This window comes from Filicampus tigris, chromosome 10 (genome assembly GCF_054856515.1).
Source record: "Filicampus tigris isolate MCC_2025a chromosome 10, RoL_Ftig_1.0, whole genome shotgun sequence".
Classification (NCBI taxonomy): Eukaryota; Metazoa; Chordata; class Actinopteri; order Syngnathiformes; family Syngnathidae; genus Filicampus; species Filicampus tigris.
In genome coordinates, this window is record NC_141226.1 from 9,516,271 (window position 1) to 9,532,366 (window position 16,096).

The following is a 16,096-nucleotide window of genomic DNA, read 5'->3' on the forward strand; positions in this document are numbered from 1 at the left end:
AGACATTCACCAGCCACAATATTAGGTACACCTACAACACAGGTTCTAAAACTTATAGCTTTCAGGTTACAATTTTTACAACCCTCTCGTTATCCTAGCGCCAATTAAACATAATTGGGTCATTCCATGAAAATGGTGTCTTTCTGAACATCAACTTCATGTATGGACATTCTAAACGCGTGCGTGTTATTCAAGGTATTTTTCTATAATAATTAATATTAATTATGTAGTTTTATATAATAAATATGTACATTTTTTAATTTTTGTCCTTCTAATTTTTACAAAACTTTCCAAATTAATTGGCATTCAGTTTTCATATGTGAAATATCTTATCCCAGAAAGGTTTGCTAATGATTGCAACATTAGCTAGATGAAAAAAAAACCAAAAAAACCCATCCAAATAAACTGTGAACCTCTGATGCCAAAGCATCAACATGCCATACAGTGACACCAGTGATGCTCGGTAACACCAGTAAAAATATAAAGTATGAAGAAAATGGCACAACAAAAGATACTTCAAACAGGAGTTATATTTGTATTTCTATTTCACCTCAAATACTTGTTTCATTAAAGTGTAGATACATTTTGACCAAAAAAGATAATGCCTGAAATGTATTGATTTGAACACAACATGGAAACCTAAAATTCTTACATTCATGAATGAAGGTCAGCTGACCTCTTTGGCAAGGCCTCTGCTCCAAGTGGAGCACCCATACCATGTGCAGCCATAAAATAATTGCACCTAGAGTCCTGTAAGCCCTTTTTGTAAGCGTCTCTGCCGACAATGTAAAAATTGCCCTTCTGTTTAAGCTGCAAAATTGGGCCATCGGTGAGGAAGTGAATCTGTTTCACATCAGTGTACTAGTATTTTACCGTGATTAGGTCCAGGGAGCCCAGTCAGCTGCTGGTGAGATGGTGCGGAAGAAGATTTGAAGCTCCTCTGCCACTAAGACGACACTAGTGTGGAATGTCACCTGATTGTGTCACCGAAGTGAACTGATTGGATCTTTGATGCATACATGCAAGTATAGAGTAGTTCTCACTAAAATCAATATATATCAGTCATTAGTCAGGTTTTCTCTGAGGTTAGATACTGTACTGAAAGGAAAACACATTTTTCGAAGTAAGTCATTTAAAGTTAAGTTTTTACAAATTACTGACCTATTTGTTTATTGAGGGGAAGAGATTACTGGTGTTACTAAGCATAACAGTAACACAAGTGACAATCAACAGACAAGTTTGAATGTATTCAAGATGGTGGACATTACAGGCAAAACCACATTTCTTAACTTTAAAATGTATAATCACACATTTTGATCCATTATTTTAATTAAATGTTATTCCCCTTTAAACTGTAACATCTGTGACACATCTTAAATCCTCACATGAAAGTACTAGTTCATTTTTTAAAATTGTGAACACATGAAGAGAAGTTGATTTTTTAATTTGCTTTTCAAAATGGCCATGGCTCCAATGACCTCTGGACACAAGAAGATGTTTGCAGGAATGTAGGAGTTTTTCAAAGTAAAGTTTCTTACAAATTGTAGCACCACTCACATGAAAGCAAGGTACAGCTATATTTTTTGTAAGCTATTTTTTATTCAAAATTCATATTTTGATTTTTTGAAGTATTATACTGAATAACTATAACTCTGTACTTTATATTATGATCTTTAAATCAGGAGAAAACCATTTGAAATAATTCACTGAACCATGACCCCTTACCTGAGGGAAATGCTGAATTCATGGCTGTAGCCATGTTCTTCGTGATATTCATACGTATATTTTTCATCTATAGAGTTTTTAAAGGTGCATGAAAACCTTTTTGGTAAAATAACAATAACAGATATCTGTTACACTAATATATAAGTATTTTGCGTCCTTGTCCGACACTTATAATTTAATTTTCTCACGTTGCCGTTGACCTCCATGCTGACTAACTACCAAACTCTATGTCCATAAACAGGGTCATACAATAAAAAGGTCATGCAAGCTATCAAATTCCTACATCGGATCATCAGCAGGCACTTTTATCTCCAGTCATTGAGTGTTGACGTGAACGAAACAAAGAGTTACAGATGAAATGTCTAAGAAGACACCAGGAGTGACTTACCTTATTCTTCAGCCCAAGTGCTGTTTTTAACAACCTTGCTGTCATGGGCCACTGGTGCTCCCCTCAGAACAAGGCCGTGAGACATTCGTGGGCTCACATGTGAGCAGCAGTACACAACAAGACAGCCGGTGAGGCAACCCTACAGTTTAGCTCAACTACATCCCACGTGTTTTTCCCAGCTCCATACAAAACTACATTCTCCCCTGTGTGCTATTTTCAGTCTGGGGGCAGATTTTGCCCTCCCTCCCTCTACAGAAGAAAGAACAGGACACTTCTGGGTCAAAACTTATAGCAAAGTCAACATGTATGAGCACTGAAAGAACATGTAGACACAATGTAAAAGAGTATCTCGACTGGTATGGACTGGATAGCCATAGAGAAACTTGCTATAGATAGTCTTCTGATTGTGATTGGCTCCTTATACACGCACCTAAATATAGAAGTGAAGCTAGCGATGGCAAAAATCTGAAAATGAGGGCAGCCAGAAGTCAAAGGAGTATTTTAAAGAGCTCTTATTTGAAATCTAGAGATTTGTTCTAATACATATTTGAAGATAATTGCTGAAAACGTGAACAGACTGAGAACTATGTAGTAGTGAATTGTGGAGCTACCTAGAGTGTTTTGGGATGTGGCTAAAACAGACTCGCTCCTTCCCATCTGTATAAAAATGTGAGTGCTTTGGTTTGTATCAGTAGTTATCTGACATATTTGCAAATAACAGAGGCTATGTTCTCACTGAAGGTCAATTAAGATTTTTTCATGCAATGTGAACAATACAATTCCATTTTTTTTTTTTTTATGCGGATATGAATCGGATATGTATGAACGCTCATTCGGCATCCAACCTACAAACCCGCACGTGCCCGGCCCTATGAGTGTGCAAAGTTTGGCGAGTTTCCATGCGTGTTTAAGTCCCCCAAAAAGCAATTCATTTGTAGAATAATAATGCATAAAAATAATAATAATGACAATAATAATAATCATTAATTTCTACAAAAACAATAGGGACCTCACAAAGGTCGCTACTTGGCCACAATTATAGCTGAATCTTAATTCATTTATGTTTGAGCATTTTCTGCGCTGTCATTTTGAAATCATGTCCTGTTTTTGATTGTAGGGATGGGAATTAAAACTTCTTTCTCAACCTAAATTAACAATTAATCGGCAGTTAGCTTGAGAAAATACAACTTTATTTTTGTACATCTTTTAAAATATGTCTGTGCTTGTAAAAATCATGACCTTTAAAAAAAAATATATATATATATATATATATATATATATATATATATGTATATAGTGAAAATTGTAAAATTGTAATCTTTTTTCATTTCATTTTTTTCATGTAACTTTACAACTTTTTCCTCCAAAATAGGCAACATTTTCATTCCAATGGGATTTAGTTGTGTGCGTTAATTGGATAATTAGGATTATGAGATGGTTCTTGGAAAAATGTCTCCCCTGTAAGGAGTCCCTGGACCTAAACAGTTTTAGAACCGCTGACCTACATAGAATTATTCGTTGACTGCAGTGAAAAGGAGAACTAAGAATTGCTGCTTTGACTTCAGATATCAGACACAGCTACAATAAAACTAGTGAAGACTCAGTTTGAGGAAGTGAAGGCAGTGATGAGGAAGAGAGTGAGGCCACCAAACACAGGACACGTAAACCACTCATAGCAAAAATAGTTTTGCTCAATGTTACTCATCACTGTCTGATTTCAGAGAGTTAACAGACACTTGAAAGCTGTTTGGGGTATCCAGCTTAAGGTCCACAAACATACTAGTGTACTCGTTGTCCTCACTAGACAGCGCACTAGTACAAAGACTGTGTCGACTCGTACTAGTAACTTTTTTCCCCCACTGTTGTATAACATTTCTGCCCACTAGTCAGATAACTTTGGCATACTAGTAGGAGGACTATTGTTGCCGGTGAGGCAAAACTTTGCATTAGTTGATATCTTTGCACTAACAGTACTACCAGCGCCAGATGTTACCTAAAATTTTATGTCACTAGTAATATTGGTAGCAGGCAGCTGTCAACTATAGCGCAGTTTTGCCTCACTAGTGACATGTACGTAGCTGTCCGACTAGTACTCCAAGAGGACAAAGAGTGTGCTACTACATAGACCTTAAAGTGGAAGTCAACCCAAACATGTTTTTTTTCAAGAATATGTTCTATTCAAGCCCACTAGTTGAAACAAGGCATTCTGATAAATATTGCATTTGTGGAATAAGTTGTTAATTCTAGCCATCTCTGGGGGCGGACCATTTTGTCACTTCTGTCAACTGAAAATGACATCACAGTTGCTTAGGTAACGACCAATCACTGCTGACATCAACATGAGCCTTTCTTTGATAGCACACTAGTAGCCGTACGTTCTTTGTCTTCACTACCAAGATAACTCAGCGCAAAAGAATCACTGTCTAACTCGTGAAGTTTTTTTCCACTACTGTATGACATTTCTGCATACACCAGTGAAGTACATACCCATGAGTATTTTGATGTTACTAGTTGAGTCCAGGAGGCTAGTGCATGACATGCACTGGTTTACCCTAGTAGTGTTACTGGTAAGTGGTCCAGAAGTGGTACCACTAGTAATAGAAAAATGTTACTAGTAAGACACTACAGTCATTCTACTAGTGAGCTGAATTGTCTAAGTAGACTATTGTACCGCCTCACAACAGCATGGCTGGATCCCAAATGTTGGAAGAGCGGGACAAGAAATTGAGTACTGTAACAAAAAGTACATATAAAATCTTTCTTACAGTCTGTCATGCTTGACTCTAAACTAAATTCAAAATCTTTAAGATCCTGTATTAAACACTACTTCCTCTAAAGACAGAGAAATGCCACAGCCGTGTCATGTTACAAACCATTAACAAAATTAATTCACCAGCAACCCTAATGGGAATAAGAGATACAGTATAGAAAATGGATGAGGTGATAACTGTAATCTTTTTGAAGTGATGAACCAACAAAGAATTACCAGGACATGTCAAAGAACAGTTTAATTGGACTCCAAGTAAACCCCAGTTTTGCAGTTTGTATCCAGCCTCTTAAAAGTGCTTTGACGACTTCAAATTCGCTCGAGTGCCGAGAATGTTTGCATTCTACGAAAAAGGTTACATAATTATACAAAATCCAAGTGACTACAAACAACTACAACAACATACAAATTCCCAAAGTGAGACCGTGTAGAGCAGCCTCTGAATAAAGGGAATATAAATACTGTAAATCACTTAAACTGTGGAAAATAATATCACACATTTTTTTTGATCAGTGGTTCTCAAAATCAGGTTTACAAAACAATGTGCAATAAATTATGTCTTATTACTGAAAAAATAAAATAAAAACAAACAATGCATCATGGAATAAAAACATCTTTTCCAAAATAAAAGGCATAATATTATGAGAATGAAGCTGTATTTTTCAAATTCACTTTTTTTCCCCCTCACATTAAACTTTGACTTTCAAATTATTACAACTTCATTCTAAAATCCTAATAATTGCTTTCTTAAGCAGCTCTCCTCCTAGCATCAACACTGACACAAACCATGACAACAATCTAAATGGAACCAGAAAATTGATCTTTTCACGTTTGTAAACAATAGGCGACCAGGTGCCTTTGGTCAGCAGAAATTACCATCGAATAGAATTAAAAAAGGAAAAAAATGTTTCCGGTGTTGCTTTGCAATGTATACCACAAAAAGTTTTTTTTTTCCCCAATACACTTTAAAAAATTCAAAATGAATCCATCTGAATCTGTGGGTGAGGAGGAGAAACTGAATAGATGTAAATAGTTGACCAGAGACGATCCCAAGACCACATTACCCTAACCAAACCTCCATCATCAGGTTTGTGGAAAATATTTTCTCACTCATAAAATGTCTGTCCGTTTTCAAGTAATTTAGCCAAACACAAAAGCTAGACTGTAAGTAGACTACAGCGCACTTTCAGTGTCAGATGGAAAGTCCATTAATTAGCTGGTCCCTCCGTGATCAAGTTCACGGTGTCGTGGAAGCAATTTATCTCACATAGCAACAACTTTTTGACTGACACCAGTGGCGCTACCTGGCATGTGTGACGTGAGGCTGCACACATCCGGGATGCTGGGTGGGTGGCAATGGCTAAAATCATCATTAGAGCCATTCACGCTGTTTTTCTAATCGCTAATCGGGGTTTGTTTGCTTGCCATCAGTCTTTGTCACCCAAAAATGGTGAAAAGGTCCATAGAATGATTATTTGGCACAGTTTACGATCTGGGCAGTTCCCATTGCAGGCCTACAAGTTCCTCCGGATGTTGTAGGACACTGAGAGCGGCGGTGCGCTGGGCACCAAAACCTCGACGGCTGAAACAATTTCGTTGGGGTACGGCTGGAGGCCCATCTGCTTGTTGTGGTGCAGCTTGTGGACGACGACTCGGCAGAAGTCTTCGCCATGCCTGTGGCAGTTGTCCAGGAGCTGGCGGACCTTGGCGGTGCGCGTGGCCTGGTTCACCACCAGTTCGTAATCCTCGCGCATTAGCATGGACCGCGCGAGCAGGGCATCCAAGCTCTGGTTGAGGCAAGCTTCCGTCATCTGCGCCACGATCTCCTCACGTCGCGTCGACATCCACTGACCGACGGGACCTTGTGAAGGCGACGAGCAGCGCAACGGTGGCGAATTATCTGCTGGCCGGGAAGAGACGAATGATATGGATGAGTGGAAAATGTGGAAAAACAACAAAGGCCATGTTTGAATTTACCAGGAGACACTTGAAATGACTCCCATTTAACATGAGTGGGAATGTGGCTGGTTCATTCTGAACACAGCCAGATCAGAGTGATAAGAGGGTGTTGCACATTTGTCTAACCACATTATCTCAGTTGTTTATATATACCTACGCTGTTGAAAATATTTTAAAAAGTCAATTGAGTTGTACAGGTTATAACTCATTAATGGTGAAAAACAGTTTTGAAATTATTTATATTTTTACATCACAAAAAAAACAACACATCATTTGAGAAGGGTGGTGTCGACGTTTGACACTGTCTGAGTGCTTCCAAACACAACCAAAATTGTGCTGTTGACTGAAATGTGTTGGCACCTTGTGGCTTTGCACAATTTACGCGGAGTGTGAGGGCCTCGAGCTGATTTTCGTCTTCAGCTATGGGCAGAGCAGCGTTGAGAGATTTGCTGAAGTCGTTGACAGGTCGAGCGCTCTGGAAGCCATTCAGATTGTTGACAGCACAAGGGTCCTTCAGAGATTCGGGGGGCTCCAGCGTATGAATGGCGACTGATGGAAGTCCCTCTGTGGTGGGACAAGAGGAAAAATAAAGCACCTCATGTGTAAGCAACCGAGCATTTCCGTTATCAAGAGTCCTCTAATTTTTTTAACATTATTTCAGCAGGGTTTGTTTTCTCTTAAAATTGGGTAATCATTTGAATTAATTTAGTCAAATAATTGGTTAATTCATTTATTGTAAATCATAAGACTATTAATTAGTTAATTATTAATTAGTTAAATGCATACTTTTACACATACATTAACAAGACTTCTTTTGTTAATCAGTTACAGCATTATAATTAAATTAAGTATGAATAATGTAATGAAAAATTAGACTGATTATTTATACATTAATTTATTTTATTAAATAACTGGATTATTGATCTATTCTAAATAAAAACAGATTTTTTTACACACATATACATATATATATACATATACATATACATATATATATATATATATATATATAAATTTTCTAAATTTAATTTTTCTAAAATTTTATTTATTAAATAATGGGTTCACTGACTTACTGTAAATAAGATATAAATATTAGTAAAGAAATTACACATATTCAGTTTTGAATTGGAATTATTTCTATGAATTTTCATAATTGTTAAGTCATTGTGATTAAGTAGGAAAATTTACATTTCAAACGAGTGTATTATTTATTTCATTGACAGGTTTACTGATTTAATGTAAATAAAAAATGTAAAATGAGTAAAATAAAAATGCAGTCATTCATTTTATTATTTTATTTGCATGTTTTAAATGTATTTCTTAAATTGGATTACTGAATTACTGTCTGTAAATTTTTTTTATGAAATTTAATTTTCATCATTTGTATTTATTTTATTAAACAAATGGCTACTTAATTATAATTACATTAAGTATGACATATTTAAAATAGGAATTTTATTTTAATTATTATTTTATTTTATTGACGTTTTCTCCAAATGACATGGCCCACCTGTCCATTTTAAAAATCAACTGTGGTCCTTGAGCACTAACATTTGCCCACCCGTGTAATAGAAAGAGTAAATACAGTCTTAAAAACTACATAAAACGTGTTTTAGACTCACTCTCTTGATGTGATGAAATTCGATTTTCCAACAAGAGTGCACAAAGATGGCGACTAATAAGTGAGCGTTACCTGTCGAAGGCTCCGCGTTGGTGCTGGTGAGAGCGCCCGGCAGCGATATGTCTGTTTCTTGCGATGAACAAGAGACTGAGCCTGAGGTGGAGCTCTCCTGTCACACACCAGCGGTGGATGATTTACATTTGCAGCGCACGCGGTGAAATAACTGGTCGTATTTTCTAATCATTGTATATGCGGGCGGATCCCGACTGACCGGCCACGGGCGCGACGTGTCCCTCAGCTTCGTCAGAGTTTTGTCCTCAGCTGTCTTCTCGTTCTCGGTCTGTGCTGAGCAGCAGCTGGATCGCTGGGTCAGCTGCTGGATGGAGAGGAAGGGAGCAATAAGTCACACTCACAAGCAACAAATCAGTGTTCCCCAACCTTTATTGAGCCATAAAAAAATATCTAAAAAAAATAATAATATATAATATATATAATATACCGCACACCACCAAACAAAAGTGACAAATTAAATACATGTAATGAAATAATGACAATGTTATCTCAATTTACCCCCTTTATCGTTGAAAACAAAGCTATTACTCTTTCGCATGAATGGCAACAGGTGGATTAACAGGCGGCATAGATAGATGAAGAAAGAGAATTTTTTTCAGACAGGTTAAGTGAAAATTTCCGATGATCTGTCACTGCGGTGTTTGGGAAACAACTGTGTTACGAAATGTTTTCAAAAAAGTAGTGTATTATAATCAAGATACTGACCATTTCCGACACCCTGAAATGTTTTTTAGATTTTATTAAAACCCGCTAGGTTTTTTTTTTTTTTTTTTTTACTTCTTCCTACTCCTACCGAACATGTACAGTACAATCAAAGGATGAAATGTACTGCTGCCTTTCATGTTTGTTTTTCATTTTGTGTTGACTTGTTTTGTATATGTTCAATAAAGACATGGGGAAAAAAAACTGAGCGACAACGAGAGTAAATAGCTCCAGCAATTATATTAGAGTAAAGTAGGGCCACACTGAAAAGAAAAAAAAAAATACACTGCGATAAATCGAACAGTTGTGTAGTCTTGAGATGAAAGTAGAAATATTATGAGAATAAAGTTGTCTACTTTCAAAAAAAAAGCTCCCCCTAGTACTATTATTGCAAAAGAACTTTATTTCAAAGTATATTATTTTTCTTTTCCGTGTAACCTTACTTCATACTCCTTCACAACCAAGCAATAACTCACTCGAGCAGAATATCCAGTGTTTGTTTTAATTTAAAATCATTGAGATTCACAAAGACAATCATACTAGTGAACGGTAGATTATTATTATTTTTTTTAAATATATATACACATCAATGCCAATGCTCTTTTCTGTCAGCATTCACGATAACTAGAGCAAAGGAATTTTACCATGACACGTGCATTTATGTAATACACAGATGTAAAATCCCCCATCCTCCCCCATAAGCACTCAATGGTTAAGTGCGCAGTCACACAAGCACATAGACACTGGAAAGAGGAAGGTCACGTTAGGGGAAATTAAGTTAAGTAATGAATGGCCTGTCAACCATTATCACTCCCGATTTTCTGTGTGTCACCTTCCGGGGGACTTTCTGAAGGATGTACTTTGTGACACATTTTATCTGACACCAGTCGGATAAAATGTGGAAAACGAACGTTATACACTAGGTGAATCATTGTAACCAATACTCAGGACTCAGTGCCGGACGAGCGTTAATCAGTAATTAATAAAATAACTTCCCGTAACAGGTGATGTCAAGTTTTAGTTTCACTGAACAACGAAAAAAATAAAAAAATACAAGTTGTGCTGACCTTTGACTTCTTGATCTCTAGTACCGCCATAAGGAAGTCAATTTCAGTGAACTTCCTCACCATGGGCTCCAGCTCAACGAGACACTCTGAAATGACAGTGAGTATGTCACACTGTGACTAGAGATCACACGAGCAGGAAAAGTTGCATTTTTACATTCAAACCATTCCGACTTTAAATTGTTCACCTCATCCAGGACATACGCGGAACTAATTATTTTTTTGCCCAAATTTGCATTTTTCCACTGTAAAATTCCAAATCACAAGGCACTAAATCTAAATTAAATCTCACTGAAGGTCAAACTCGTCTTTGAGAGGATCTGTCTGCATAAAAGGTATGAAGAGTGGAGTTGGAGTTGAAGGCGAAAATGTGTAGTGTGTGTGTGCATGCTCACTGAGGAAGGAAGGTCGCTCATCGGGGTTAGCGGTCCAGCCGCAGGTCATTAAGCAAACAAGCGTATCTCTGCTGGGGATCTGATCGGACAAACTGGCGTAGCTGGTGTCAGGGCGCATCCCACGAAGCACGTTGAACATGATTGTCATTGGGTTGGTCACTTCTGACACACACACCAGTCAGACTAAAGTCATATCAACAGCAAATCAACGAAACCCGAGAGTGAACAAGCGCTGATAAAAAAAAATTAAAAAGTTACCATCGTATGGAATTTGCCGGGAAAGCACCTCCCACATGATGATTGCGTAACTTTATAAGAAAGACAGAAACAGAGAGAAAAATTAGCAAAGCTTACAGCATTCATATTGCCGATTTTAAACATTTTTTTGAGGGGGGCCACGTCGATTACTCATCCCAATCTGTACTGGTTAGTTGGCGTTCGCCTCCAATATTTCCACATTACTGACTGTTGAGGTATGACGCCTCACCTGTACATATCATGTTTGACATCAGCACGGCGGCTCTTGGAGGGTTCGTACTCCTCAGGGGGCATGTAGATCACAGTGCCCCCAATTTCCGATGGTTTGGACCCTGAGCCTTTACTGACAGACAGCTGGCGCCACTTCGAAAGACCAAAATCTGCAATCTAGAAGATCATCAGAGTGGAAATGAACTAAATGAGTTTTATCAAATCATTCAGGACAAGTTATGGATAAATAGTGGAGTACAATACATTCAAATATCCCCTCCAGAGCCTTTAGCAGTTTGGGACAACGTGAATGCGGAGTGAAGCATTTATCCTAGTTACAATAAACAATAAGATATACAGATGAAGCTGAAACAATGAAACAAGTGATGTTCCCTTGCTGAAAACAGAACTAAAGCACACTGCACACACCTTAACATGGAATTCGCTGTCCAGTAGAATATTCTGTGTCTTCAGGTCATGGTGTAAGAGTGGCGGAGACATGTTGTGAAGGAAGTTGACTCCCAAGGCGATCTCATATAGGACCCTCAGTCTCAAAGGCCAGGCGAGCACAGGGTACATGTCCTTCTACATACAATGACACATACATGCAATTACAATATGATTTTAAGCAGGTGAGTTGATGCCACAAACCTTTGCCTAATAACTTGCTGAAAGTAAAAAGAAAATTCCCCAAATTGAATTTGGCTTTTCCTACTACTCAGATAAATACATACAAGTTTCACTTTTGTTTCCCGGAAGCACTGCTACATTACGATAAGTGATGCATTCACGGATGATCGAGCAAAAATAGAGATTAAGCGCCCTGAAACGAAAAAAAAACAAAATGAAACTACAATTGCTGCCTATCTAGGAATGTAAGGCATTTAGTGAGATAAGATGTTTTTTTGTTGTTGTTCTGTTACAGCAAAGCCACTGGATGAAAGTACAGTATGTGTGTTGTGGTCGGGAGTGAGTCATTATCAAGTGATCATGTGGCTACACTCAGCCTATTTGTCATCTGTAAGCCACTTTTTCTGCTTCATACCACAACTTGTACCTTAGTATAATAATAATAATAATAATAATCTTCCATCACCAAGCACTTTTTAATATCATGCTTTTTTACTGTGATTAAAAAACTATTTTGTATCCTATCAAATGGGTCACCAACGTGGTGCCCTTGTAGCCCCCAAGGACCCCATGAGTTGCCTGCGAGCATGTCCTAAAAATAGCTCACCAGTGATGGGAGATTATGATTTTCTAGGAATCTTACAGAAGTGATCATTTGAAAATGTAAACACTGCTTTATAGAAATAAAGTAATAAATATTGATATTCATCAGTTTCTTAATTATTGTAAGAAATCATTAAAATGATTAGTGTCTTCAATTAAATGTATACCATTAATTACTCTGGTCTACAGCAAATTTTAATCAGAGAAGGCTATATGCGTTACTAAACATATTTTTGATGCTGATTAAAAACATCTTTACCGGTACTTTTTCCCCCCTAACAGATCAGGTTTTTGAAATACTTTCATTTTTTTGTTTTTGAGTTTGACCAATACTGTGCAATACTGATTTTACCATGTGTTGTAATTTTACAGCTATGACTTTTTTCTGAAAAAAAGTTCACCTGTTGCTGAACCTAACCCTTAATTCATCAATATTATTAAATATATCACAAATTATATTCTTATTATATTACTATCATCATTATTATTATTTTGAGCACCTGATGTGGTAGAGAAAAAAACGAGGGCAAATCCGGAATCAGTGCAAAAACTTCATATAGCAAAGTTTACTTGCATCTCAGATTTAAAAAAATCTGGAATAACTAATAATGCATTGGCCGGTGTTATAAATAATAATAAGGATGCGCGGGTACCTGGTATCGTGGCCGTATTTTAAGGTATTGAGTCACAGAGAGGCTGCCGATGCCAGCCACCGATACTTAAGGGATAAGAAAACGGACATTGTATAAATCCGCAATGGCAGTAGTTGGCGCTATACTGCGGCAGATTGATACATCAGTGAATCATCATGAGAAAGAAAGTCTTTGTTCAGTTTTTTGGCATTGTGTTAAATTAAATTGTATGTATCAAACGTACTAGAGGTATCGGTGCCTAGTATCGGTGAGTACTCAAAGAGTGAATATTGTCGGTCTAAAAAAAGTGGTACCCAACACCCCTAAATAATAATATGTCAAAATAATATTATTAAAAGTAATTTTAACAAATACAGGGTATCTACATGTTTGTATTAAACTGGTATCCATGCATTAATCAGTTCGGAAAAAGTAGCTCTCAGTTTCAAAACAGTTGGCCTGCTCTAACATCTCACAATGTGTAAAATACCAGACAGACCTTGTGACAGTGATGATATGATACAGGAGGAGCATGCGTATCTACCTCGTGCAGCAGCTGGTCCAGGGAGCCATTGCTCATAAACTCGGTCACAATGCAGAAGAACTCCGGCTCGTTGCAGATGCCAAAGATCTGGATGATGTAATTGAAGCGGGCTTTGTGGAGGACTTCTGCCTCCTTCAGCAGACACTTCCTCTCTCTGAAACATGGACAGATACAAATTAGCTTTCGCAAACATTTGTATCAACCATTATTGTCAGTTAAGGGGTCTCACCATAACACGGAACCAGTGATTCCCAATCGCTGTCCAATATCACTTTTTTTTTTCTTTTTTTTTTTTTTACAACCCCCATTTCATTTTCACATAAATCACGATTTACTACAAATCTCAGCTTTTTTCTATGCAAATGACACACAGTGACAGGCAGAACAATCCCCCGGTATGCCTGTTGCCATTCATACAACAGAATCATAGCTTTGTGTACAACTAAACAGGTCCAAATGTCACACTAAATAAATACATTTGTGAGTAAATTAAGATAAAGTCATTAATCATCAAGTTAGTATAAAATAATACCCTCAATTAAATAGAGGCCGAGACTTCGGAGCAGGTCCCGTGGTTTCAATTCCCACTCAGTGACGGCTTAAATGTAAGGTATAGTTGTCTGTCTTTATATGTGCCCTGTGATTGACTGGCAAGCAGTCCAGGATGTCTGCCTTTTGCCCAAAGTCAGCTAGAATACAACTCTCAACAGGATAAGCGGTAGAGAAATGCATGAATGATGGATGACTTTATTTTGACAAAAATCGTATCGGAAGTGTGCATGTACATACATATGGGGCAAAGACTCTCCATAAACGTACTCCAAAGCCAAACTCCAATATACAAATATTTTAGTCACTTGAGTTCAACATAACGTAATATCTCTGGCTCTGAGTGTGGGCCATTAGGGGCAGGCCAGGTGATGTCAACAAAGACGAAATGGCAAAGGATCACAGGTACATGATTATCAAATTAATTAACTATTTTAATAATAGCATAATCGTTTAGAACCGATTGTTTAACTAACAATCGTCAAAATCCTCAGATTTCAGCGTCCTAACGGTAGTTATTCTCTGTTTTCTGTAGTTCTTTATAAAAGCAGATTGATTATCTTTTGTGTTTAATCAAAATAAGACAATTGCAAACATGTTTTTATTTTGGAAAACAATGACTGAACCATTAACCGAATCTTTTTAAAAAAAGGCTGGTGAATATAACCTCAACCCTTTTCATCCAAGTTTGCTTAATTGTTGAGATTTTTTTCTTCATCACTAAACAATACCAAACGCTCATTGTAATAAAGCGAAGTGAAGTGCATCAGTAACTCTGACATCCTTGACTACATACGAAGGCATTCCACTACTTTCTTGACACCAATTACTACTTTCCTATTAGACAGGAAAACACAAATAAGTTCAGTTGAGTTCAGCTAAGGATCAGAAAAAAAAGGAAATAGATGGATGTGTGAATGGCGAATCACATTATATTTTTGTTTGGAGATTTTTCTAGTGTAAAATACGTGCCTTGGTTTACTACATACATAAACAATTGGTACCTTTCGCCGAACGGAGAGTCCAGCTTGAGGCACTTGATGGCCACGGTGGTCCTCCAGTCGGAGTGCTGAGCCTTGAACACGGTACCGAAGCCCCCTCTGCTCAGGTAGTACAAGTCGGTCAGCTTCTGGTACGGAATCACTGGCAACGTGCTGGTCAGACAGCCAACGTTCACGCAGCCCGTAGCCGCGTGTGGCTCCATCGCCGAACGTGAGCCTTCTGGTTTCCGAAAGCGTCGGATCCACTTGACTGCCGAAAAAAGCAGAAGTGGCCTTTTCTAAAAACGCAAGGAGGAGGAGGAACAGCGTGTTTCATACACATCTCATCACGTTACGTCAGATTTGTGCTAAGCGAGCTAAGCTAATAAAGAAGGGCAGGAATGAATAGCAGGTGGAAGTGACACTTCGGCCTAATTGCTAGGAATGAACAGCACACCCGGTGACCAAAATCCAGCCCGGAATGTTTCACTTTGTGTATTTCGGCTGCTAAATAACATGGCACCGTCCGACGAGACAACGCGGTCGCTACTCACTAGTAGACTGAAGTAGGCGGGTTTGTTATTGTTCATGACGTCACGCTTCCGCGTTGGTCGAAGCTGCCTTCATGGTAATCGGAACCGACAGGCTTCAGGTCCGTATCTATCTATCTATCTATCTATCTATCTATCTATCTATCTATCTATCTATCTATCTATCTATCCATCTATCTATCTATCTATCTATCTATCTATCTATCTATCTATCTATCTATCTATCTATCTATCTATTACCTGGTGTAATGAATTGGCACAACGGGAAAAAAAACTCGTCATACTAATTCGTTTTTTTTTTCAAATTAACTGATTGACTAATTTATTTATTTATTGAACTTATAAACAATTAAGATAAAGAAAACAAAATCAAAGAAAAAGATCAATACATATCTTAATTCAGTGCAGTTTACACTTCAAAGGGAATAGGAAGATGAAGAAAAACG

General features: G+C 37.6%; 1 protein-coding gene across 4 annotated transcripts; it reads right to left on the reverse strand.

Annotated features, from left to right (window-relative positions):
- Window positions 1-5,095: 5,095 nt before the first annotated feature.
- Window positions 5,096-15,678, reverse strand: ripk2 (receptor-interacting serine-threonine kinase 2). Of its 4 annotated transcripts, none has more exons than XM_086043948.1 (11): window positions 15,124-15,678; window positions 13,571-13,724; window positions 11,591-11,746; window positions 11,181-11,338; window positions 10,952-11,001; window positions 10,694-10,855; window positions 10,302-10,387; window positions 8,732-8,833; window positions 8,533-8,629; window positions 7,200-7,403; window positions 5,096-6,780 (listed from the first exon to the last, which is right to left on the reverse strand). In XM_086043948.1, the coding sequence occupies exons 1-11, from the start codon at window positions 15,321-15,323 to the stop codon at window positions 6,395-6,397; spliced, it is 1,755 nt and encodes a 584-aa protein (XP_085900074.1). In that variant the 5' UTR covers window positions 15,324-15,678; the 3' UTR covers window positions 5,096-6,394. The 4 variants fall into 4 exon arrangements, with proteins under 4 accessions (XP_085900074.1, XP_085900073.1, XP_085900072.1 ...); XM_086043947.1 differs by having other exon boundaries at window positions 5,096-6,783; XM_086043946.1 differs by having other exon boundaries at window positions 8,732-8,836.
- Window positions 15,679-16,096: the final 418 nt, after the last annotated feature.

Coding starts and splice junctions, on each gene's coding strand:
- ripk2 (XM_086043945.1), bottom strand. CDS start 15,323: ATGGAGCCACACGCGGCTACGGGCTGCGTGAACGTTGGCTGTCTGACC. Junction 11,339..11,590: donor ACAGCGAATTCCATGTTAAG/GTGTGTGCAGTG, acceptor ATGATCTTCTAG/ATTGCAGATTTTGGTCTTTC. Junction 11,002..11,180: donor GTCAAACATGATATGTACAG/GTGAGGCGTCAT, acceptor TTTCTTATAAAG/TTACGCAATCATCATGTGGG.